Source organism: Cetorhinus maximus, chromosome 10, assembly GCF_964194155.1.
Source record: "Cetorhinus maximus chromosome 10, sCetMax3.hap1.1, whole genome shotgun sequence".
NCBI lineage: Eukaryota > Metazoa > Chordata > Chondrichthyes > Lamniformes > Cetorhinidae > Cetorhinus > Cetorhinus maximus.
This window is the reverse complement of record NC_135888.1, coordinates 112777989-112804552: the sequence shown is the minus strand read 5'-3', so window position 1 is coordinate 112804552 and position 26564 is coordinate 112777989. Positions and strand designations below refer to the sequence as shown.

At 44.3% G+C, this 26564-nt stretch overlaps 1 protein-coding gene across 3 annotated transcripts in view; it reads left to right on the top strand.

Moving 5' to 3' along the window:
- Positions 1–26564, top strand: part of atp10b (ATPase phospholipid transporting 10B) — a 368600-nt gene that overhangs the window by 291778 nt on the left and 50258 nt on the right. For all 3 annotated transcript variants that reach the window (XR_013577824.1, XM_078551015.1, XM_078551014.1), the window contains 2 exons: positions 10969–11154; positions 19068–19671. Coding sequence is in view for 2 of the 3 variants with exons in the window: in XM_078551015.1 (XP_078407141.1) it covers positions 10969–11154; positions 19068–19671 (790 nt within the window). In the remaining variant the exon portion in view is untranslated. The remainder of the gene's footprint in view (positions 1–10968; positions 11155–19067; positions 19672–26564) is intronic.

Below are 26564 nucleotides of genomic sequence, written 5' to 3'. Positions count from 1 at the left end.
TCATCAATGACCTTCCCTCCATTATAAGGTCAGAAGTGGGGATGTTTGCCGATGACTGCATAATGCTCAGCATCATTCGTGACTCCTCAAATACTGAAGCAGTCCATGTCCAAATGTCACAAGACCCGGACAAGATTCAGGCTTGGGCTGACAAGTGACAAATTATATTCATACCACACCTCCAACATGACAGAATCCAACCATCTCCCATTGATATTTAATGGCATTACCATCATTGAATCCTCACTATCAACCATCCGTGGATTATCATTGACCAGAACTGACTGCATCAGCCATATAAATGCTGTGGCTACAAAAGCAGGTCAGAAGCTTGGAATTTTGTGGCAAGTAACTCACCTCCTGACTCCCCAAAGCTTGTCCACCATCTACAAGGCCTGGATGAGGGCAGCTCCAACTGCAGTTAAGAGGCTCAACACCATCCAGTGCAAAGCAGCCAACTTGATTGGCACCCCACCCGCCACATTCAACATTCACTCCCTTCACCACTGACCAAGAGTGGCAGTAATGTGTGCTGTATACAAGGCTGCAGGCTCCTTTGACAGCATCCTTCAAACCTGCGACTTCTACCACCTGCAAGGACAAGGGTAGCAGATGCTTGTGAACATCGCCACCTGGAAGTTCCCCTCCAAGCCACACGCCTGACTTGGAAATGTATCACTGTTACTTCACTGTTGCTGCATCAAAATCCTGGATCTCCCTCCCTCACAGCACTGTGGGCATACCTACACCACATGGACTGCAGCGGTTCTAAAAGATGGCTAACCACCACCACCTCTGGGCAATGAGGGATGGGCAATAAATCCTGGCCTAGCCAGCAATGCTCACATCCTGTGGAAGATTAAGAAAAAGAAAAGGAAGTATAGTTCATTTGCTGGTGTCTCTTGATCAGCAATGTGTCTATGTGTTATTCTTTACGCTGTCTCGGAACAGATTTTTAAAAATACTTTCTTTGGTTAGATCACAAAAATTGTCCTGTGGCAATATGGGCCCATTTTTTATTTCCAGCCCCATATTTAGGAGAATGCAAGAATTCAGTAGAACACACTTCCCTTTACATTCATTATATTCCCTGGAAAATCTGACAATCCAACTAAAACAATACATTTTTTTTATTATCTGGTATTGCAGTCCATGGTTATGCCAGTAAAACCTGAGACCAAGAGTTCTTCTGACCAATACCAGGAAGGGATAGTTGGAATTTCTTGGGCACGTTATAAGAAAGCATGATTTAGAAAGTCTGATGCCAGCAGGAAAGATCAATGGTGAAAGAAATTGAGATAGACAAAGAACAATCTTTCCGAAGAACAATGCATTATTTTGAACATTCAGAGAGCAGGTCTTAACTGAGAAGATTGAATTGTACACAAAATATCTAGCTTGACTCTAATCAAAATTTTAAAGCATAGAAATAAGGTACTATTAAGGGGCACAGTACACACAAAAGTATATTCCTTTTGTAATAATTAAGATTGTGACAATTCTTATGATTACACTGATTAAAATAATTCTTCCTTAGACCGACATCTTCATTGTTTGTCATACCCTGATAGATAAGGAACAATGTGTAATCATGCACTAACTGCAGTGTCACCTATCATTGGGCAGGGCTGATTCATCAGATTGTATGACAGCAAAAGATGACTAATAAATTCATAGAGAGAAATTAAATATGAGTAAACTAGCATGAAATATTTTTAAAAGTTCCTACAATCTTTTTTAAAAATATGTAAACAAAAAAAGAGATGAACAAAAATAAATGTGGTTTCCTTGCTGGTTGAGCTCTGAGAAAGTATAATGGTATAGGGAAATACCAGAGATGGCAAGCAATTACTTTGTCCTCACAATAGAAGACACAAAGAGCATACCAGAAATAGTGAATAACCAAGGGTCTAATGAAAATGAAGAACTTAAAGCAGTTAATGTTAATAGAGAAAAAGTGCTGGAGAAATCAATGGGACAAAAAGCCAACTTATTCCCTGGAGCTGATGGCCTTCATTCGAGGGTATTAAAAGAGGTGGCTGGAGAGAGAGTGGAAGCATTGATTTTGCCCTTTCAGAATTTCCTGGATTCTAGAATGGTCCCTGTGGATTGAAAGGTAGCAAATCCAACCTCACTCTTTAAGAAGGGAGGGAGAGAGAAAACTGGGAACTAAAGGCCAGTTAGCCTGACATCATTAGTCTGAAAAATGTTAAATCTGTTAATGACGTGGTAACAACAATATGATTAGAAAGAGTCAAAATGGTTTTATGAAAGGAAAATCATATTTGACAAATCTATTTGAGTGTTTTAAGGGTATAACCAGCTGGGTAAATAAAACATTATCCTGATTTGAGTTTTAAAGAATACACAACTGCTTTTGCTGTGGCAATGGGATAGATCTTGAGTTTTGGGAAAATCATTTTACGGAGCAAAAATATTGAATTAAATACTGTAGTCCTTTCTAGTATGAGGATGGTAACTGCAATTTCTGGATTTTATGAAAGTTTACCCAAGATACAAAGTGGAAACAAGCCAAGAATTATCTAAATGCTTGCCCCTACATGCAGTTATAACTTAGGTTGGAGCCTCCAAACATCAGTGAATTAGTGGCTTCAGGTTGCTTTTCATCCCCTAGAGAATTGTTTCAAAATTCTCATTCACAATGTCAAACTTCTTCACGGATGTTGCCACCAGCAACAAAGGTAAATAGTTGGTACTGCCAAAATCTTCTCGTTCCACCACCTTGGATTTGATCTCTGAGCCCATCTCAGAGGGTGAGGTAGGCTAGTACAGGAAAACATTCCACGGTGCATAAAAAATGGGAGCAGGAGTAGTCAATTTGGCCCTACAAGCATTCAATAACATCCAGCCTCAGCTACATCTTCCTGCACGATCTCCATAATCCCTTGATTCCAATGGTATCCAGAAATCTGTCAGTCTCTGACTTGAATATACTCAACAACTCAGCTCTCTGTGGTAGAGAATTCTAAACACTCAACAACCTCTCAGTGAAGAAATGTCTTCCCATCTCAGTCCTAAATGACTGACTCGCTTATTCCCTTTTTCTAAACTGTCAAGGGGAACATCGTTCTCAAGCCCCTTAATTTTATTTGTTTCACTGAGATCACCTTCCATTCTTCTAAATTCTAGGGAACATAGGCCTAGCCTACACAATTGCTCCTCATAGAACTATCCCTTCTTTCCAGGAATCAGTCTAGTGAACTTTCGCTGTACTCCCTCTAAGGCAAATATATTCTTCCTTAGGGGTTGAGACAAAAACTGTATACAGGTTTGGTCTCACGAAGACCCTATACAATTGTAGGAAGATTTTTTTTACTGTCATACTCCAATCCCTTTGTAATAAAGGCTAACATGCATGTTAACTTTCTGTGATTTGCATACAAGGACCCAGATCATTGTTTGAATGGATTTTGCCCTAATGTTAGGATAGTTCCTGATCAGAATTGCAGTCATATTTAAAACCTTCTACTAACTGTAGATGTATAATTTTCACAGGCACTCAATTTTATCACTAATTTGGGACTTTATATCCACTGCTCAAGCACAAATCTTGCACATGTGCTTTTGGCTTGTTGTATTTGATTTAATCCAGATCCTGAAATATAAATAGGACAGATTTGTCTGTGAATAGACCACATTATATTGCAGAATAACTTTCATTAGATGGTCTGTAATGTCAATGGGACATATGAAAGTTCTATAATTCTTTTATTTACCAATTAAAGTGGGAAAATGCCATAGTACTTTACATAGACACCACATAAACATTGCTGAAATAAATGGATGCCAGAAAATGATTTAAAATTGTAATATATTGTAAGGTGTTTATTGGTGTAATGTAATTGAATAGTTCAAGTGGTTTATCACACAAGATGTCTCCTTCAGAAAGAATTAACTAAAACAATTGAATGTACATCCATGATAAAATGTAGCTTGATCTATTACTAAAGACTATTTAAGATCTATACAACAGATGGAGGAACTGGAGGCATAATAAAGCGACTAAAGGAAAGTTAAAGCACTTGCACCTGACAGATTAATAGAGTGAAAAATAATAGCATGTAGTGTAGTGGAACAATGTTCATCTGTGCCAGAAAAAAGAGAGGCTGTTTAATGTTTCTAAGATGAATAGATCCATTTCTTATTCACAAGGATAAATGGGACAGAATCTATGGTGTTTGAATTACTGCCATCACCAAGCAGCCTTTACAATACACTCCTTGTAAAGATGTTTGTCATTTGTTCTTTGCTCTTTTCTATCATGAAGCTTTTAGAAGCAGAAAAAGACCAGGACCAAGAAGCCAGCTCTTTTTTTAAATCTTGCTTATCCACCTGTTCAGCATCCTCTCCAACGCCTTCTTTCCAACAACATATCTTATTAGTTTTTAAATCCATTCATACTGCCTGCCTGAGTTGTCTCCCCTGGTAATGTTACTTGTCAAGTAGAAAGCCATTCAAGTAAAAAAGGTTGACTTTGTTTCTCTCATTTCTCAGTTTTAACTTTTAGTTAGTTCTTGATGTTTAACAATTATTGGCTTTTAAAGAGATGTAATGACTTTTTAATGCACAACTTCCTGAATTCTCAACTGTCTCTCTCCATGGATGCCAAGGGTCATTTTGATGGAACTTTTGGAGATTCCTGAAATTCATATTGTACTATTTCCTAAACTACATGGATCAATTAGGAGGTAGTTGTGATTGCTTCATAAAATTGGCCTTTCTGAAGATTGGTTGATTTCTGTTACCAGCTGTGATATCTGTTGGATAATTGATGCATGTTGAACACAACACACATAAATTCATTTTTGAGATGTGAACAAGGACACCGTTTATTGCCCATCCTTAATTGTCCTTGAGCAGGTGGTGGAGAGCCACCTACAACTTTCAGAGGGCAGGTAAGAGAGAGTGTGGGTCTGGGGTCACATGTAGACTGAACAAGACTGGCAGATTCCCTTCCCTAAAGGACATTAATGAACCAGATGGGCTTTTACAGCAATCTGGTAGTTTTATTATTAATAAAACTAACATTTTATTCCAGAGTAATTAATTACATTTAAATACCTTCAGCTGCCTTGGTAGGATATGAACTCATGTCTCGGGAGTATTAGTTCAGGCCTCTGGATTAATAGTGGAGTAACATTACCACTTTGCAACCTTTATAAACTAATTTAGAAGGACAGGCATATTATATAAAGTGATGCAGCTAATAAATAGTTGTTTCTGTATCCCTTGAAGGCCACAAGGTTCAACTGCTGTGGCTTACTTAGGTTAATTAGAGACTAATTGTTATTAGCAGACGCTCAGGTCAATTAGAGCCTTTTTTTGAAATCCAAAAGGTGATTATAGCTTTATTTTTCCTCAGTCAAAGAGATAATTGAATGAGAAAAGTACCAGTATCATAAAAGTGGACAATCTGTACATAGGCTGTAGGAGGTTATAGAAATAGAAGCAGATGTGGCCATGGAAGAATTGAAAGGAATGGCAGAAGAGGTAATAGGAAGTGGGCCTTATTGTTGATGAGAATGCAAGTTGGATGAGTTACAGTTTAAGAATGGTGGAAATATAGGGAGAAATGCAAGGAGGGCATTGGAGAAGTACAGCCCTCAGGATAATGGAACTGTAGGTTAGGGTTTCAGTGATTGGCAGTATCAAAGAGATAAAAGTAAGAGATCTTGGTAATGTATTGGATATGGAGGAGGAATTTGGACTTAGGTGAAGCAGTGCACCAAATTTCTGCAATTTGCATCTTAGCCTGAGATGGCAGCTGGGAAGCAAATAGTAATTGAGGCTGGAGATATGGATCTTTGAGAGCCTAACATTATGACTTTGCCTTTAAGATAAGGGAAGATCTGACTTATTCAAGTCTTGCTGTTGAATAGTCAGTGGCAGCTGTGGAGCTGATGCAGGAGGCAGTGGCACCATGGATCTAAGCATTTTCACCGTATTTACGAAAGTTGGCACCAAGCTTCCTGATAATTCCATTAACCAGGATCATATGAAAATTGGAAAGATGGAAATATGGATCTGGATTTCATGAAAGTGATGGGTGTCTCATCTGCTGGCTGGAGAGTCGGTGAGAATCTCTGTCATCTCTTTTAGGGAAGGCTCACTGAATTAAGTGCCACTCAGGCACTTGACAGGCCAGCAGCAGGCCTTCCCCAGGATCAAGAACCTCATGGGTGGAATCCCTGCACCTGTCTCCCACTTGAGCTGTCAATCAAGCAATGATTTTCCTTTTGTGCAATTGTGAGGCTTGGTTGAGAGCCTAGACATCCATTACTTTGTTGCAAAAGGTGCACAGAAGGGAAAACATTGCTTGATTGATAGGTTTACAAGCATTTTTTTCCTGAGATCTATTTTGTCAATGGCTTAGTGTTTATTTACACAAGATAAAGAGGTGCCAAGTGCTTATAACTTGTTATTAATGCTTTAAAGTTTTGATTGATTGACTTGTTTATAGGGTTCTTGCAGCAGCATTTTTAAAAGAAAGTTATGAATGTTTTTTGTAAGCATTTTCACACGTGCCATTGTTACTATCGGATTCATTTGTTCTGTACAGAGTGTATACTGGATGAATGGGCATGAAAGTGCTATGAGTTGGCATGGAGGGAAGGGGTCATTGAGGTTGGGTGGGGGAAATGAGTTGGCATGGTTGGTGCACAAGAAGTGGGTGGAGAATGAGGAAGTGGTGAGGGCTAGCGAGCCTAATATTTAACAAAGTAACTGGGACGAGGTCCCAGAGGGCCAAGGTGGGCCTTCTCTCCTCACCATTTGCCAGTCCCTGCGACCACCTCCAATCTGTTCCTGATTCCATTCCACACCTCCTTCCCCCCACCTCCCCACCTCCTCCAGGCGCTCCCCCAGCCCAACCAAACAGGAGCAAAAATCGTGCCATTAGGGGCTTTTTCCCCGAGGTGGGTGTGCTAAGCTGGGCAATTTCCCGATTCATGCTACCTACCTCCTGTGGTGAAAATCTGGCCCTGAGATGTTCTGGGAGAGCAGAGCTGACTTCTTTCATGAGCTTTTCTATGTATTGAAAAGCAGTGGTAAAAGCTAACATCCTTGTGTAACTCTGGCCAAAATTGAATAGAAATGGCACTGTCTTGTCTCCAAATATATGTACTACATCTTTTGCCTGTTCGTAAAATCTCTGAATGAGCCAGATTAAGTGATGTGATTCTCCAAACCCATTAAGGATTTTCCATAGCTCTGCATGGTAGACAGAGTCAAAAGCCTTTGCAATGGCAGCCAAAGTCATGAAAGAAACCATTGACCAGAAATGGACAAGTGGAATTTGGCCAGATGGTTGGCTAGTTTGAGTTAGTGAAGATGCCAAAAGTTCATGACATCCGTGGGTTCTCATAGCATAGAACAATTAGCCTGTTAAGCCATGCCTCAAAGTGCTCCAAGAAATTGTCAGGCAAAGGCTGCCATAATTTATCACACCAGAAATAGGTGAGGAACATTATGCTTTCACTGGGGGCAAAAGGACATCAGAGGCCATTGTAGTGCTGTGCAACATAAGACTAATTTGACTTTTTTTCCCCTGATATTTATATTTACTATAAGAATGGTGCAGTTGTTTTTTTAACTCATTTATTAGAGATTTTTGAGGAAGCAGCAAGCATGGTGGATAAAGGGGAACTTGTAGATGTGGTGCACTTGGATTTCCAGAAATCATTCAATAAGGTGCCACGTCAAAAGTTAATATACGTAAAAAGATTACATGATAAAGGGGTTAGTGTATTAGCATGGATAAAGGATTGGTTGGCTAACAGAAAGCACAGAGTAGGGATAAATGGATCTTTATTGGGTTAGCAAGCTGTAACAAGTGCAGTGCCACAGGGATCAGTGCTTGGCGCCTCAATTATTTACAACCTTCCTCAATGATTTGGATGAAAGGACCAAATCTATGGTAACTAAATTTGCCGATGACATTAAAATAGGTAGGAAAGTAAGTTGTCAAGAGGAGGTAGAGAGTCTACAAAGGAGTATAGACAGGTTAAGTGAATGGGCAAAAATTTTGTAGATGGAGTGTAATGTGGAAAAATGTGGAATTTTCCACTTTTGCAGGAAGAATAGAAAAGCAGTCTACTATTCAAATGGAGAGATTTCAGAACTCGGTGGTACAGAGGGATCTGGGTATCCTGGTACAAGAATCACAAAAAGTTAGTAAGCAGGTACAGCAAGTGGTTAGGAAAGCACATGGAATGTTGGCATTTTTTGTAGGGGGAATGGAATATTAAAGCAGGGAAGTTTTACTGCAGCTATACAGGGCCTTGGTGAGACCACTTCTGGAATACTATGTACAGGTTTAGTCTCCTTATTTGAAATATGATATAATTCCATTAGAAGCAGTTCAAAGGAGATTCACTCGACTCATTCCTGGGTTGAGGGGCTTATCTTATGAAGAAAGGTTGAAAAATGGCCTTTACCCATTGGAGTTTAGAAGAATGAGTGGTGATCTTATTGAAACATATAACACTCTGAGCAGATTTTGTTGGGTTAGATACCAGGAGGATGTGTGGGAGACTTGTGGGAGAGACTAGAACTAGGGGACACAGTTTAAGAATAAGAGGTCTATCATTTAAAATGGAGATGAGACTTTTTTCTCTAAGGGTTGTTACTATGTAGAATTCTCTTTCCCTGAAAGCAATGGAGGCTGGGTCATTGGGTTTATTCAAGGCAGAGTTAGACAGATTTTTGATATACAAGAGAGTCAAGGGTTGTGCAGGCAGATGGCAAAGTGCAGTTGAAACCACAACCGGTTTTTGTTGAATGACGGAGCAGGCTTGAAAGGCTGAATGGCCTACCCCTGCTCCTAAGCCCTATGTTCCTAGTCCTAATGTTCCTAGTCCTAAGTCATAGAGTCATAGAGTTTTACAGCACGGAAAGAAGCCCTTTGGCCCATCATGTCTGCGCCGGTCATCAAGCCCCTATCTACTCTAATCCCATTTACCAGCACTTGGCCTGTAGCCCTGTATTCTATGGCATTTCAAATTTTCATATACTACTTAAATGTTGTGAGTGTTCCTGTCTCTACCACCCTCCCAGGCAGTGAGTTTAAGATATCCCCCAACCTCTGGGTGAAAAAATTTTCCTCAAATCCCCTTTAAACCTCCTGCCCCTTACCTTAAATCTATGCCCCCTGATTACTGACCCTTCCATGAAGAGGAAAAGCTTATTACTATCTACCATATCTATGCCCATCATCATTTTGTACACCTCAATCAGGTCCCCCCTCAGCCTTCTCTGCTCTAAGGAAAACAACCCCAGCCTATATAGTCTCTCGCTATAGCTGAAATACTCCAGCCCAGGCAACATCCTGATGAATCTCCTCTGCACCCTCTCTAGTGCATTCAGATTATTCCTATAGTGTGGCAACTGGAAATGCACACGGTACTTTAGATGTCCTAGTCCTAAGTGCAAGTTTATTTATACACAATAGACTGACTTTTAACTGCCCCCAGGAGACTGGGTGGTAAAACTGCAGGGAGCCATATTGGGCCAGCTTCCTGGTGATGTCCCACCACTGGGGAATTTTAACAGTGGGACTCGAATCGGAGCGGCTGCCCACCTTGAGGAGGCTGGCAGCCAATTTAGATATATAAAGGCCCTATTAAGGGCCATTTACAGTGCCGTCAACATTTTGCTGATGGCAGACTGACCACCCTGCCACTTGAGGAGGCTGTCAGCTCCTCAAGGAGGTGGCCACCCAGTGGCAGCCTGAGTTGTGTGGGAGGTTTTTTAAAACAAAGAGGAGGCCGCGATCAGGGAAGATAGCATTGCAGCCACCTCAAAAACTCAAATCTCCCCTCCAGCACGCGACCCCTCAAATCTTTTAATTTTCTTTTCCCTACCAACTGAATGCAGCAAGGCCCCGACCTGCCTCACTCACGACCACTGCTCCTGGTGACACTGCAGAGCTGCCAACCCTGTGATTGAAACGGCTGCTCTCAGGTTGGACTGCCATCTTAAATGGGATTATAGCCCCAGCAGCAGCCATTTAATTGGCTTCTGCCTGTAAAATTCATGGAGAAAGTCGCACTGGTCACTCATGTGCTGAAGACATAGATTTCCTCCCAATGTTGGACTGTCTGTCCAATTGGCAAAATTCTACCCAATATATATATGTGTGCTTGTTTTATATTATATATTTCATCTGGCATTGTTTTGCAGAAATTCTATGTTTGCAATACACATAGGCATTTTATTTTTTAAAACTAATTCTCAACTATGGAAATTGGGAACTAGATGTCTAAAACTGGGATGTCAAGCAGTGAAATTAAAATAAAACTGTCAAACGGGGTGGCAAATGAAATCGAACAGTCGGTAGCAATGAAGCGTATTCTTCTGCTCATCAGTCTCTGCTATTATGATGTAAAAATCTTCATTAAATCACAATCAGAAATGTCTATCCCACCTCCTCTCTCGTAAACTTTTTCCGAGCCCTAAGACAAACTTAATAACAGAGCTGTGGAATTTTAAAATAGTTTTATATAACACCTTGCTGTAGCATAAGTGGAGGCAGCAGTACTTGCTGATAATGTGCATGTCACAATGATGTTAGATGTTCAGCTAGTCAGTACCTGCTGGGGTAATGGAACCATGCCAAGATAACAGTGTCACATGTAAGAAAGCATGAGTATGGAACTGCAGTAGAATAAAATTGAGGGAAGTGAGCAGTGCCTTTGTGAGATTTATAGAAATAAGCTTCACTTTGAAAACAAGTCACTTGTTCATTTTCAATGATCGAGCTATTGCAAATGTGACTGATTAAAAGTCTGCAAAATGCATTTATATTAAAATTAAACTGAATAGCTGAGTGGAGTTAAGTGACGGAGTTATACTACGGTAAATGAATAGAGGATCTAGCCTCAGGTCCCAGTGATCCAATTCATAATTAAAAGAAAATGCTGTTTATGTTTTTTTGTGTTTGTGCCTTAGGAGAAAGATATCATTCCTGATGAAGTCTTGTTGAACAGAATTCAAGATGCTGTTGTGCATATGGACGCGTTGACTCGACTAAAAGCTGGCATTGGGTTGGAAAGTGCATGCATCATAGATTTCTTTCTGGCTTTGACATTGTGTAACACAGTTGTGGTTTCCACAGCAACACAACCAAGGCAACGAGTAAGTCGATGCTATTTTGGTTAATTTGTTAAAATTTATTCTATAGACACGTATAGCAGGAGGAAAAAGATGTGAGGGTCACTAGTTTCTGTGGGCAGTCCAGTGAGATAAGCTGAATATTCTGTTAAAAATTGAAGATTAGATCAAATTTAATGGTTTCTGTCCCAGTATAACATGTTCTGAATACATTGTGCCTCCAGAATGGGCAGTACCATAAAGCCTAATGTTATTGCAGTTCAAAGCACATGGTAAAATAGCATTTCATTTCATAAGACCATAAGAAATAGGAGCAGAAATTAGGCCATTTGGCCCATCGAGTCTGCTCCACCATTCAATCATGGCTGATAAGTTTCTCAACCCCATTCTCCCGCCTTCTCCCCGTAACCTTTGATCCCCTTACCAATCAAGAACCTATCTATCTCGGGTCTTAAATACACCCAATGACCTGGCCTCCACAGCCTTCGGTGGCAATGAATTCCATAGATTCACCACTCTCTGGCTAAAGACGTTTCTCCTCATCTCTGTTCTAAAAGGTCTTCCCTTTACTCTGAGGCTGTGCCCTCGGGTCCTAGTCTCTCCTACTAATAGAAACATCTTCCCCACGTCCACTCTATCCAGGCCTTTCAGTATTCTGTAAGTTTCAATCAGATCCCCCCTCATCCTTCTAAACTCCATCGAGTATAGACCCAGAGTCCTCAAACATTCCTCATATGTTAAGCCTTTCATTCCTGGGATCATTCTCGTGAACCTCCTCTGGACCCTCTCCAGGGTCAGCATATCCTTCCTGAGATACGGGGCCCAAAATTGCTCACAATATTCTAAATGTGGTCTGACCAGAGCCTTATAAAGCCTCAGCAGCACATCCATGCTTTTATATTCTAGTCCTCTCGAAATAAATGCCAACATTGCATTTGCCTTCCTAACTACCGGCTCAACCTGCAAGTTAACCTTAAGAGAATCCTGGACTAGGACTCCCAAGTCCCTTTGCACTCCAGATTTCTGAATTCTCTCCCCATTTAGAAAATAGTCTATGCCTCTATTCTTCCTCCCAAAGTGCATGACCTCACACTTCCCCACGTTGTATTCCATCTGCCACTTCTTTGCCCATTCTCCTAACCTGTCCAAATCCTTCTGCAGCCTCCCCGCCTCCTCAATACTACCTGTCCCTCCACCTATCTTTGTATCATTTCCAGTCACTTGAATATGTTGTGGGACCCTGCACTGATCATTATCTGTTGTAAAACCCACTGCTCATAAAAAAGTTGTAAAATTAAGCACTTTTTTTCCAACTTTAAGTTTAATTAAGAAGATAGACTGAAGTGCATTTCAAGCACATAATTGGTTCAGATTGTGGCATTAACAGTTCAAGCTTTCCTCTTGCAGTTTGACATCTGAACTCTCTGTCACCAGTTTGTGATGTACTCTGAATTTTGTAGTGGTTTAAAGCACTATCTAAATAATTGATCATTTTGAAATATAGGGCAGAATTGTCCCAGATTTGCACAAAGTGCAGTAGCGGGCAAGAGCAAGGACGTTTTATATGCCGGACGCAATGGTGGGTTTTTGCACCATACTGTCCCATACACAGCATGTCCCACCTCATTAATTATGTATTCATGGGGAACACACCGGATCACGAGCAGACAGGCTCAGATTTGCCAACCACGCTGCGACATCAGCGCTTCCTTGCTCCAGGTGCCATATTTAAAGCGTACCAGAGCACATGCCTTCTTCATGTCTTCAGAGCAGGACTGCTCCAGGAGACAGATGGCCCCAAAAGCAAAGAAGACGGCAGCCCCCAGGTTTAGTGACGCCTCTCTGGGGTGCCTGCTGGACGCAATGGAAGGCTGCCATGATGTCCTCTACCCCACTCTGGCCACAGGAGGTCCACCAGAGTCAACAATTCGGCCTGGGAGGTGATGGCAGCAGTGGTCAGCGCCACTGGAGCACAGAGGAGGTCAGCCATTCAGTGCAGGAAGAGGATGAATGCTCTCATCCATTCTGCCAGGGTAAGTTAACCACCTCATCACTCTCAACTCTCACACTCACAAACCCATCACACATCCGCACAATCTCGCACCTCAGGGGACAACACCACTAACTCTCACACACAACCTCACATCTCCAACAGGCTCATACCCTCTGGAGCTCGCGTCCTCATCCCATCCATGGCTCCGCTCACCACACAAACATTCCATGCAGTGCCATGTGTCCTGGTCACACACACTCCATCTGTTTTCATGCAAGAGAAGCTGGCTCAGAACAGCAGGGAGAGGTCCCAGACCAGGGATGAAGTGGCCAACATTAGGCCCCTCACTTACTTGGAGGACTGTACCATCAGCTGACTGGTAAGAACATGGACCATGCCTGTGGTGACAGTGAGTTTGGCAGTGAACATCCACAGGAGGATCCTTCACCCCCTCACCCCTCTCTTCACCCAACTGTGAGTCCTGTCTCTCCTCCTTTTGACTCTGCTGCCATGCACTAATTACATCTACTTTGGTTCACAGGGAGCTCTGACAAGTGACTGAGACCCTCAGCAGCCAGCCCCCCAGCTCCATCCATGCCCTCACCTCCAGCAAAGAGGACAGCTACTCTATTGAAGAGCTGGAAATAAGCAGCCTGGAAGACCTGTCACATCTGCCCACATCCTCCACCAGCACAGAGATACACATCTCACTGGGATCTAGGTCTAGAGCATGCTTGGGTTCACAATCTGGTGACCACCGCATAGACATGTGTCTGCAGCAGGAGGAGTTAGGTTCAGCTGAGCTCCTTGGCACACAGAGGACTGCTGCAGAAGAGGCATCTGTGAGGTCCGAGTCAGATGATGAACCTCTGGACTTGGCCTTCCAACTCATGGAGAGTCAGCAGAAGGTGAGGGAACATCATACAGAGCTGTTGGAAACCCTCAACTAATTGACACGCAAGACAGAGGAGTGTGTCCGCCTACTCTCTGGTGAAGTGGTGCTCACGTGGAGAAGCATGCAGACCTGCACTCCATCACATGAGTCATGGACTGGTTCCTGCAGTGGTAATGTGTCCCTCTAAGTGCTCCTTCCCCTCAAGAAGTTAGGCTGGGGCCCTTGGGTACCCGAAGGGAAGAGGAGCGGCAGCTGAACACCCCTGGGTCATCCACTCAAGAATCTCAGAGGCTGTCGTCTCCCTCCAAGTCCCATTTGCCTGTGACCCCCTCAACCTCATCCTCTGTCGCCACAACAGCCAAAGCAAGCTGGGGCCCTTAAGGCCTCGGCTCTCCAGAGGGGACACATCAAAGTCATCAGAGGCAACAGGGCCAACCCTTGCATAGGCTGTATCCACTCCTCCTGCAGATGTTCAGAGCAGCATCTAGAAGAAGTAGTAGGCCTAGAAAGTTAAGAATTTCTGATCAAAAGTGGTTGCACGGGTGAATGCATTTTATAACTTCATAATCTGAGAATATATTCACCTACACTGAACAATGTGCAAAGTTGTTTTTCAGCTTCATTTACAGGCTTCACGAGTCCTCCGCCTGTATCACCCCCACTAACAGTTCAGCTGCTCGCAGCCAGACCATGAGTGATTCTGGAGGGAGAAGTGTATGTGTGGCAGGGCCTTTCAGAGCCTCGTGCACGCACTCTCCCATGCACGTGGGGCCTTCCTCTATCACACTTATCTCAATATCCCGAGCATTTTCAATGCTGTCTGCTGGGGCTCACTCTCAGTTGTCCATCTGAGCTGACCTGCATCTCCATCCACCCACTGATCACACCCCCATGCAGCACCTGTACCCATCCAACATGAGGCTCCGCTCACTTTCGATTTGAGAGTAATGGTGGTTGTCACATTTCCGCTCAGACCCCCCATCCTTTCCCCCTCCCCAGGTCACCCATGTTCTTTCCCCTGTCACTGTTGCATTACCCTGGGTCTCTGGGTTACTATTCCAGCAACAATACTATTGTGCCATTGCCTCTACCCCTACTCCATCCTCCACCCTAACTTCTTCCTTCCTTTACTGCACGGACTCCTTCCTTTGTCCCCATGTGGGCTCCATCTCCCCACCCCCCAACCCCCATGTGGAGTCCTACCTGCCCCCCACGCCACCTCCACCCCCCACATGAGCTTCTTTTTCTCTCCTCTGACCCCCACCCCCTCCACCAAACCTCCGCGCAGGCTCCTTTCCCTCTCGCCCCCGCGCAGGTCCCTTTCCCGCCCCTGTGCGTGCCCCTCCCCACTTGCCACATTACACCCTCCTCCCCCACTATACTCCCTCCCCCCTCTCAACCCCCAACACCTTCTTCCTCTCACAACTGGACCTTCCTCTCTCCCGCCTTCACCAATCATCCCTTGTAGCCTGTAGCCAAGACCATGGTGTTCCAAAGCAGACCCGAGGTATCAACGGAGACCTCCCGCCTTCTGAGAGCTACTTCGTGGTGGAGCCAGGCCCATGAGATTCCACCCAGCATGCAATGCATGTGTTCCTCCAGAGTCCAGTAGCTTTTGGGCTCCAAAATCTTCAACTCCTCGGATGTCCGCGATCTGAGCAAGGCCCTAACGGCAAGTCCCAGCTTCTGCACGTCAGACTTGTCCAGACGTGCCCTGGGCTGGCATGTTTTCCCACTGGCGTAACGGTAAATCTGGCCTAGGAGTTGATTCCGGTCAGGCCATACTTTGCATTCCATTCGCGGGATGCAAAGCGGGTTCACGCCGGCCTCCAGCGGGATTAGCGTTCCGTCACATCAGACACCATTGGACGATCCCGCTGTGCTTTCACGCTGGCAGGAAACAGATTTTTGACCTTTTGGCCATATTGTCACTTCCGCCGCCCCCACCCCAAATCGCCATGACGCCCGACGCCAATGGGGCCAGAAAATTCCAACCATAGGGTGAATTTCCTGGTTTGCACTCATCAGAAAATTGTGTATAATGCTGTTTGCATGCACTGTCTCTGAATCCCAGTGCTCCTCAGCTTTTATCTCCTCAGCCAGCTGCATGTGTCATATGTAGTTTGGTTGACTGCTATTAAAGGTAGAAATCATGTACATTGAGATCGAGGCTTCCTCTTTTGCAATTTTTCCCAAAAAAGGAATGGCATTCTTAAAGCTCTGTATAAAACTGGACACATTTTTAAACTCTCTACCTGGCCTTTAAAAGCAAACCTCTTAAAGGTCATTAGCTGCTTTCTGGCTTAGTATGACCTATTATTTTCAGATGTGGAGCTTTTGTTGTTAACTTTGGTATCATTATTTAGAATTTAGAATTTAGAATTTTCAGAGTTTATTTCACATTTTCTCACCTCTTAACACAGAAGGAAGTTTGACTCTCAATTTAATCATCCTTCACAAGAAGGCCATTTTTTAGGGAGTTTCTCTCGGCCTAGTGAGCTACTTGATAACCTCTACAGGAACACACTGAGGCAGTTGCACTTACACCAGAAGTAATTTGACTCTGCCTAAAGTTACTCAATCAGGCAGTTCTATAACTTCAGTCAGAGTCACTATCTTGTTGGAGGAGATCTGCTGTCTCTTAACCAAGAAGGCAGTTCAGAATTTTGCTTTTTCCTGTAGTGTGACCTCCAGGTCTAGAACAGTTTTCCCTTTAGTAATTAAGTTCACGTGAATTCATCTGGGACTTGGATGGCATGTAGAAAATCGTAAAGTTTGCAGTCAGTGACATCCTCATAAAAAATATCATCCAACTCTCTTGGTTGTGCTCTAGTCTGCCCCAGCATGGTTACCACACCACTTCCTGCAGTTTATCCTCTTGTGCCTAGATGGTTATATCTGCTCATCCCCCTTCAGTGATATTATCTGCAAGCCCAGGGGCCAGCTTACATGTATGCTGATGACACCAAAAGCAACATTACCTCCAGAGTTGTTGCTATATTATCCTAATGCTTGTCCAACATCAAGTTCTGGACAAATGTAATATCCCTACAGCCCAACACTGACAAACTGAAATGCCTCTACTAAGTTCACACCAGTATCTACATACCTATGTTTCTTACTCAATCAACTTCCTTAGCTTACTAAGCTCAACATAAGCACAAGGAATAGCACCTCATCTTTCGACTAGCGCTCTGCAGCCTTCCGGACTCAACATTGAATTCAAAATTTTAAACCACAACCATTTTGTTTTGTTTTTATTTTGCTAGTTCCATTTTTTTTCTCTTATTTCTTTTGTAATTCCTTTCCTTTGTATTTGGACAGTTGCTATTCTCCCATTCGCACTTCCTCTAGACTCAATTTTACTTGTCATGTTACCACTCCCTTTGGCTTTATACCATGAAACTTTGTGTTATTTAATCTTTCCTGCCTTCTGCCCTATCGCAGACCTTGCCTTTTGTTCTTTCCACCTTTTCCCCTTTCACTTGCTCAAAACCTATCGCATTTCCAACTTTTTCAGTTCTGATGAAAGGTCACAGACCTGAAATGGTAACTCTGCTTCTCTCTTTGTGGGTGTTGCCTGACCTCTTTATTTACTGCAATTTTCTAATTTCATCCCTAGTTTCTCACTCAGGTTTAATTGAACAGTGTACCACCTTGATACTCTGTTCAATTGTGAACTGACTTTTCCACCTCGATTCTGATCCATCAACAAGACTGTTATCTTCCACCTCTGGAACATTGATTGTTTTCACCTCTATATCTCCTCCATCATTTGCCAACAGCCAAAGGTAGGCAAAAAGGCATATGAATCAATTATGAATGATGTGAGAGCTGGGGGGAGTTCAAACCTGTGTGACTAATTCTTTGCAGAAATCAACTTTTTAAATTAATGTCATTATTCTCTTCCAATCTTTTAAAAATGGCTAGAAAAAAATAATTACAGTCCAGTGAGTGTGTTTCTACTACATGTATGCGTTAAATCGTTGGGATTATTTCTACTTTACTGCAGATTTTTTGCATACTGTTACAAAGCTATAACCTCCCATCAGCTGTTTGGTTTAAAATCTATTTTGGTTTGTAGAGGTAAGCACTGTGCTGCAAATTTCTGTAATGCATGTTTCCCTGCCTGTAATTTTCCAACCTGTGGTTCCTGATTTCAAATTTAATGTTCTCAGCTCATATCATTGTTGTGCACCTCTTATCTATTTTAAAAAGCCTGGAAGCATGTCATCAACTCATGCTATGGGACTTAGGGATTCAAAAAGCCCCAAAATAGGGGTATACTCTGGAATACACTTGGTAGAGGTCATGGGAGGAGTTTAATGCCAAAAAACAGGTAGGTTTCAGGTCAGGTGAGCAGTTAGTGTTAATCACAACCCCAGCCTGCCCACTTCTGGTTTTAATAGAGGCAAGACAGGGGTTTGGGAAGCCAACCACTCCGAGGAGGTGGTTTGGCAATTTAAATATTATATCAAGGTTATATGTGCCTCATAGTGATTCACCATTTCAAATTTAACTCTGGCTGGCCAGGTTTCCTGAGTCTTGGAAGGCAAAAGCTCCCTGGATCCAGGAAGTAAGTGCCTTTCCATTCCTCTGCTTGATCCAGCAAACCTGCCTTTCCAGACCCCTGACCCTTCTAATCCAGGAAATCAGGCTGACCCCTGGGCAGGGAACCTGCCTGTGATGGTGTACACAGTTAAAACATCATAGCATCAGGGGAAACTCCAGCTTCCTGGTTTCCTGTGCACTACTGCACCCACTGGGGCAAAAAGTTAAACTGCACACCACCACCCCTCCCACCCACCAGCCCCCACCCTCCCACCCACCATCCCATCCGCTTAGTCACCTTTACAGCTTCTCAGGCTGTGGTTTTTCCAATGGCAGAGACTGTACAATTTGCTATGATACAAGCCTGAGGACAACATATTAAATACAAATTATAGTAGATTATACAGTTATCCAGGTTAGAAACAGGCAGTTCTATCTTGTCAAAGTAGATCATTCTGTCAGAGGGCAAGTTCTGATCAGTTGTTTTAATAATTTTAGGTGTTGTCTTCATCTTTGTCAAAAACTTCAACAAATTCCCAGGAGAAGCTACAGCAGCTATTTCAGAAGCTTAAATTGAAACACACAAGTTCCATTTCCACACCAAGACAATCGGGCTCTGATGAACCAGGGAGTTTGTGCAATAAAGCATCACTATCCTCTAAAATTAGTCCAGCGTCTTCATATAATGCTGAGAGTGTAACAGATGATGCTGGTTCTGGGACTGACCTCATCAATAATGTACATGAAAATGGAGAAGCTGCTAATAACATTGCTAGAGAAGATCATGACGGTATTGGAGAAGCTGATGAAAAACAAGGCAATTTGGAGCTCTGCTATGAAGCTGAAAGCCCAGATGAGGCGGCCCTTGTGCATGCTGCACGGGCTTACAATTTCACATTATTGTCTCGGACACCTGACCAAGTGATTGTAAAGCTACCTCAAGGAGATCTTCTCACTTTTGAACTGTTGCACACATTAGCATTTGATTCAACAAGGAAGAGGATGTCTGTAATAGTCAAACATCCCCTCACAAAAGAGATTATTATGTACACAAAGGGAGCAGATTCTGTTATCATGGATTTATTAAAGGAACCAGGCGAAGGTAACAGAATTTTCTTCCTCCCTTCTCTCCTAAAATACCTCTACTCATTCTCCGGCCTTTCTTTTGATCTCACCTGAACCAAGGAGGGTACCCGATCTTCACTTGGGCCTTCAGTGCCTTCAAACTACTCCTATGATGCAGATCATTAGAGAAGTCGTAATTGCTGAACTAACGTTTCCTACAGTCACATTCGGTAAAGTTTGGGGGAGGGGTAGTCAGGAAGTGGTGCACCCGAGTCCCTCACTCCCAATGGTGCTGGAAATAACATTTTTTTTATTAAGTTACTTTGATTTTAACTTCTCTTGACCCCTTTCAATCTGCCAGTCCATGTTTATTTTGTATGGATTAATGACGCGGATTCTGCAGTGCTATGCCTATTTTGAGAGACAAAAAGGGACTTCTACCCTTGAATCAGAAAAAGAAAATAATTGTGTGGACTCTTCTCCAAGGAAGCCTTGCTGCAACTATTTGAGACCACATGGAGTACTGCGCTCAGTTTTTGTCTCCTTACTTAATGAAGTATATACTTGCCTTGGAGGCAACAAAGATTGATACAGGGATCAGATGATTTCCATTTGAGGAAAAATTATGTAGGATGGGCTTATATTATCTGAAGTTTAGAAAATGAGAGGTGATCTCTTTGAAAAGTATAGCATTCTGAAAGGGTTTGACAGTGCAGACGCTGAGAGGCTACATTCCCTGACTGGAAATTCCGGAACTCGGGTTCATAATCTCCGGATAAGAGATTGGCCACTTAGAACTGAAGAAATTTCTTTACTCAAGAGGGTTGTAAATCCTTGGATTTCTCTCCTCAAAGGGTTGTGGATGCTCAGTTGTTGAGTGTGTCCATGAATGAGATTGATAGATTTTTGAACATTAAGGGAATCAAGGGATATGCTGATAGGGCAGGAAAGTAGAGTTAAAGTATATCAGTTGCTATTGTATTAAATATCGGAGAAGACTCGAGGGAGCCATGTAGCCTACTCACACTCCAATTTCTTTGTGATGGCTTGGAAATTGAGACATAAATTTTACAGTATGGATGTAGGTGCCCTGAATGATTTGAAACTGCTAGACTGAGCTGAAATGAAGTGTCCTATTTGCACTGTGGTCAGTGTGCTATTGTAACTATGAGCAGAATTGTCTGTGCCTGCTGGTGTCGAGCGTGCTCAACGGCGTGAGCGGACAATAATCGAGAAGGCCAAAAATCGGTTTCATGGTATCATGAAACGAGTTTGCGATCGTCCGCTCAGCCTGTCGATGGTGGGCCATGTTTCCCGGCAACAGGAACCTCATTGTAATACATCTGCATATCATTATTAGGCCAGCCCACCGACGTGTTTTGTAATAGCACATACGAGACATGCACTTGGCGGGCTGCACTTTGAGGGGAACTCAGAGGTGATTGCACAGTAACGTTGTGGAGCACTCGCGAAGGATGCCTCTTGGACTTCAAGTTTGAGGTGCGCTGAGGGTGGGTGTAAAGGCTGCCCTGCAGTCAAGGCGACTACGGTTGAAGGTAGTGCACAAGCACGCGTGGGATGGGAGTTTGGGGGGGGCGAGGGAAGTGGCCAGACACCTTGTATAAAGTGACCATACCTCTGCAGCTGAGACAGTTCAGGCGCAGCCACATTGATATAATTGGAGTCAGGCCTCTAGCTTATCTGCCCACTCAAGCAATACAGAGGGATCAAAGTGCCACCAAGTACTCCAAAGCTTTTCACCCCTCAGGCACAGATTGCAAACTAATGAGCGGTTTAGTGGACTGCAGAACATTTGGACAACTGGGCATGTTGTAAAACCTCCTTGCTAAAGCTGGCCATGGAGCAGTCACTGGTGGAGGCACGCACACCCTCCTTGCAATGTCATCATTCTGGTTTGAAGCAGTTCCCCCATGGTTCAAGCTAACAGTGCAGCCTTGCAGTGCGGGTTAGGAGAATGCCTGCACCTGAGCTAAGAGCACAGCATGCAGTCCAATGGGCAAAGCTGCCACCAATCAGTCAGATGGAGTGGGGCAAAGGTGGATGGGGTTTCAGGCAGCCATGTAGTGCACTAAACTCTAGCCATCCAAGTGGTGACCAGCACTCTCCAGGGTGCATTAAGGGGCCTTCATGTGTTAAGGGGCCTTCAGACTTAACCAAGAGAGGTTCTTGGTACACCTAACCCACGAGTCTCTATCTTTTTCATGCTGCAGGAGGAGTACATCAGGATCATGGAGCCTGGTTAACTAGCTGTGTGCCTCATGGTGTGCAGAGAGGGAAGATGACAGAGAAGAGAGTGACTGAGGCGCCTGGCTGCACAGAGGGAGGAGCAGCACCCTCTGGAAGAAGGGGCGGCTGGATCTCCCGCACACGCCGCCAAAGAGCCACAGCAAGCATTTGCTGGTTGGTGTCTAGCTAGACCCATGTCTATAGACACCACCTGTCATTCCTAAAGATGACCAAGAACCAGTGTCACCGAAGACTACGCATGTCTAGGGCACTGATAGGTCACATCTGCCAGCTACTGCAGGATTTGATGCCACATGGACGTGGAAGGCATCTACTGCCAGTGGCCATTAAAGTGACAGCGGCGCTCAATTTCTATGCTAGTGACTCCTTGCAGGGCTCTACAGGTGACCTCTATGGGATATCACAAGCCTCCACCCACAAATGCATCCATGAGGTCGTGGATGCCATCTTTGCGAGGGCACACAACTTTGTGCAATTCATCCAGGACCAGGAGAGCCAGGATGCGAGAGCAATTGGATTCGCCCAGATCAGTTTTCCACATGCGCAAGGTGCCATTGAATGCACTCACATGGAGCTCAGATCTCTGTCACAACACGTGGTCAGTTATGTCAACTGGAAGGGATTCCATTTGTTAACTGTGCAGCTGATATGCAACCACCACAAATGCAGGTCTGCACACGATTTCCAGGGAGTGTGCATGACTCCTACATTCTCAGTCGGTCACAGATCCCTGACATCTTCCAGGGTCCACAGAGGCTGTAGGGATGGCTCCTCAGGGACAAGGGTGACCCACAGAGGACGTGGCTGATGACACCAGTGGCCTCAGGCTGCAGCAGAGCAATGCTATATTGAGGCTCATGCTGCAACTCAGAACTTGGTGGAGCAAACCATCGGGATGCTGAAAATGAGGTTCTGGTGCCTGGACCAGTTTGGGGGAGCCCTGCAAAATGATGTTATAGTCCCAGTTGAGTTTACCCCTGGACAAGCCTGATCCCAGGGTGGAACCCAGCTTAATGGACCCTAACTTTTGTTTGTTTGTTTGGATACATGAAGAGTAGCTACTGAACAGAGTCATCGGAGTCAGCTGATGAACTTTTAACAAAAGAATAAAACATTTATTAAACCAGAAAAGGTGAACTATATTACAATACTCCTTCACCCACAACAATACCTTTACAGAAATATACAGGTTTGTAAGGATAACACAAGTTACAAAAGCTATCTTATACTCTAATGCCCACAGTAAGTACACAGTCCATGTAAACCAACAGCAGACTGTGGTCAGACTCACCACACTCTGAAACCAAGTGACAGGTGCCACTTCAACCAGATGCTATGGATCCTTCTTCAACTACCACCCAGGTGCTTGTTACCATGAGTCAACTGGTCTCACTGAACTCCGCCTTTCACACACAATCTTCACTTTCCAAGAACTCACTTTGGACTCTTCCCACAAACCGATGCTCTCTCTCAGACGCCTTCCACAAGGGGTCACCCCCAAGGTTTCGAATTCTCCTTCCGATGTTCCTCTTTCCGGGGTCACTACATGCATTCAAGCAGTCTTCCACACACACACTCACCAACTTGGCAGTCAACAGTGCACCACTATTTCACATACCCAAAGCAAAGAGTTACAGACCTTCAGTTGTCTCTTTGGACCGCCTTGCCTCTTGTAAGCTATTCTCACTTTAAATCTGCTTTCTGCAGCTTTTGTCTCTTTAAATCTGAAGCTTGGAGCCTTTCTCTTTGCCTCTCACTCTTAACTTTATTAACAGGACCTTTTCCAGGCTCCTGTCCTTCCTTTTGGCTAGGAGGTCTTTTTGGGACTTTCCCCTGTTTCTGTCTCACTTCTTTGGCCTGGGGTTCTTTTGGGAAAACTGCAGCTCCCTCTCCCAGCGTCCAGTCTCTCTGGGGTCTTGGTTTCGAACTGAACTCAAACAGCTTCCAAATTCAAAACTGTTTTTTTTCTAGTTCTTTCTTTCTGTGTGTGTGTCTGTGGGAGGGGCCTGCCTCTCTGGATCCCTGATGCTAGGCAACAGCCCAATTTTCCCTACTCTTGTTTGCTTTACTTAGCGTGGTGTCATAAGAACCTTTATTAAAATACAGACACCTTAAAGTGAAACCAAAACTCAATTTGACCTTTCCTTAACACAAAGATACAGAAATATAAACTAAACTTAAACTTTAAAGCTAAAACTCATTCCTAACACCAATAAAAATGCAAATATAACAACTTAAACTACCTCTATTTCCTAACAATAGTGCAGAGAGGGTGTCACGCATCGTCGTTGACTGCTGGACCCTTTACAACCTGGCACTGCAATGGGGAGAGGAGCTAGCTGAGGCACAGCCGTCAGCAGGCTGCCTCCACCTCTGCTGTGGATGTCCGGGGAGCACCAAAACGTAGCGGCAGGGTTAGGAAAGTTAAGAACATGCAGTTGTACAGCCTGGGAATGGGTGTTAATCACTTGAACATAATGTTCACTATTGTCAATAAATGCTAAAAATATCTCCCCGCCTATGGCTCCTTGTTCTGGTGAGCAATGTTCATGTCACTCAGATGTGAAAACTTTCTGTACAAGATAAAAGCAGGTGTCTCAGTCCAGGGCCTCTCCCCTGTGCTTTGTGTAGCCTTCAGACCAAAGTGCTTGTCATTGTTGCCAGAATTTCGTGGGCAGGCATCACAGAGTTCCGTCATTCTCTCTGTGTGCTCTCAGCACCTTTTGAGTTGGGGCTGGCCCCCATCACTTCAGCATCTGTGATCAGTAATGTTGTGCTTCTGAAGGTCTCAGGTGCTGAAGGCGGACAAAGGATCAGGGGCTTTTAAAGTTTCATGGCTGCATCTCTATGATATGACCCTGGTCACAGAGGGCAAGCGAGCTGCCCCCAGCTAGACAGGAATCAGGCATTCACAGAGGCAATGTGAAAATCTATGGAGTGTCCGCACTGCATGTCATCATCACCCTCCTGCAATCGAGCAACTATTAGGGCCTCCACTGTGTCTCCATGACTGCAGCATTATCACACAGGGTATGTGCGTTGCCATAAACTGGACTGGAGTCAAACATCATAGATGCAATGTAAGGATCTTATTGTATCTCCTCACTGCATGTCGTCATCATCCTCCACAAATCCAACAACTATGAGGGCCTCCCGAGCGCACCTGCCTTGTCTGGTCAGTGCGAGGGCCTCATCGCTGTCATTGTCACCTTTGAGAATGTCCTCACCCTCATCACCATTGACGTCCACCTCATCAGATGTTCCTCTATCTGGCAGCAATGACGAGCACTTTGGTCTGAAGGCTGCACAAAGCACAGGGAAGAGGCCCTGGACTGAGTTTCCTGCTTTTATCTTGTGCAGAAAGTTTTCACATCTAAGTGATATGAACACTGCTCATCAGAACAAGTAGACATAGGCAGGGAGATATTTTTAGCACTTATTGACAATAGTGAGCATTATGTTCAAGTGATTAACACCCATTCTCAGGCTGTGCAACTACATCTTCTTAACTTTCCTAACCCTGCTGCTACGTCTTCATGCTCCCCATACATCCACAGTGGACTTGGAGGCAGCCTGCTGCTGGCTGCGCCCTGTCTGTGATGACATTGGTGGATGTTCTCTGGAGGGCCCCGGCCTGCTTTTAGGGTCTGCTGTGTCACCCGGCAGTGGCACCCTCCTTGGTCTGTGGAGCTTGAGCTGTTGAGGTCACAGGAAGAGGGGATTTGGATGGGCCGGACACCCCGAGAGTCACCTGGATGGATGGTCCAGGGGGGTACGCCTGCTGATGCTCCTCCCTATGGGTGCCTGAGGGCCCCAGGCAGACTCCTTGAGAAGAAGGTGTTGCTGAAGTGAGATCGAGCTGCCCTGCACCCGTCTCGCGTATACACTGTTGGAGGCTAACTATGGTGTCAGCGATGGAGTTCAGCTTGTGCAGCAGTGCAGGAGCGATGTCCTGGACCAAGATCTCATGGCAGCTGCCATCCTACCTGTGTTGATCTTGGTGTGTTGGCAAGCCAGCGTTATCACCTCAGCCTGAAGGTGGACAGAATCCTCCACCGTGCCTTGCAATCTGAGGAGTATAGCGGACATCCCTTCTTGATGTTCCCAAATTTGCCTTTGCAGCTCCACCAACTGTGACATGACGGAGCCGAGAGGGTCATCACCTGACTCAGACTCAGCAAATTTCTGGCCTCTAGCAGTTCTCCAAATGCCAGACACCTGGGAAGTCCCTGCCGCCACCTGCTGTGGATCAGAAAGTGCGATGTGCTTACCAGATTGTGATCCCGAGGCTACTCTAAAGCTCGGTCTCATCTAGGCTTTTTGCCTCTGCACTGGTGGAGGGTGTAGGCGAGCACTTTGATGGGTCTTCAGGAAAGGTTTTAGTGGATTCCTCTTCTGAGCTTCCCTTGGGGCTTGATTGGAGGCCCGGGCCGTGGACTCCTTTGGCAGTTTCCCAGATGTGCCTGCGAAAGCAAGGAGAGATGATTAATGCATGACTGTTGCCTGTGAAACAGGACACATTACTCACAGCATGGTTGTCTGATGGATGTTGCACTGCTGGATCCTCATTTGGTAGAGCACCGCTGACCTCGTCTTCAGCACAGGACCAGTCCAGATCCTCGCCAGCCAGCTGGATGACTCTGTTTTCAAAGTCCGTGAGGA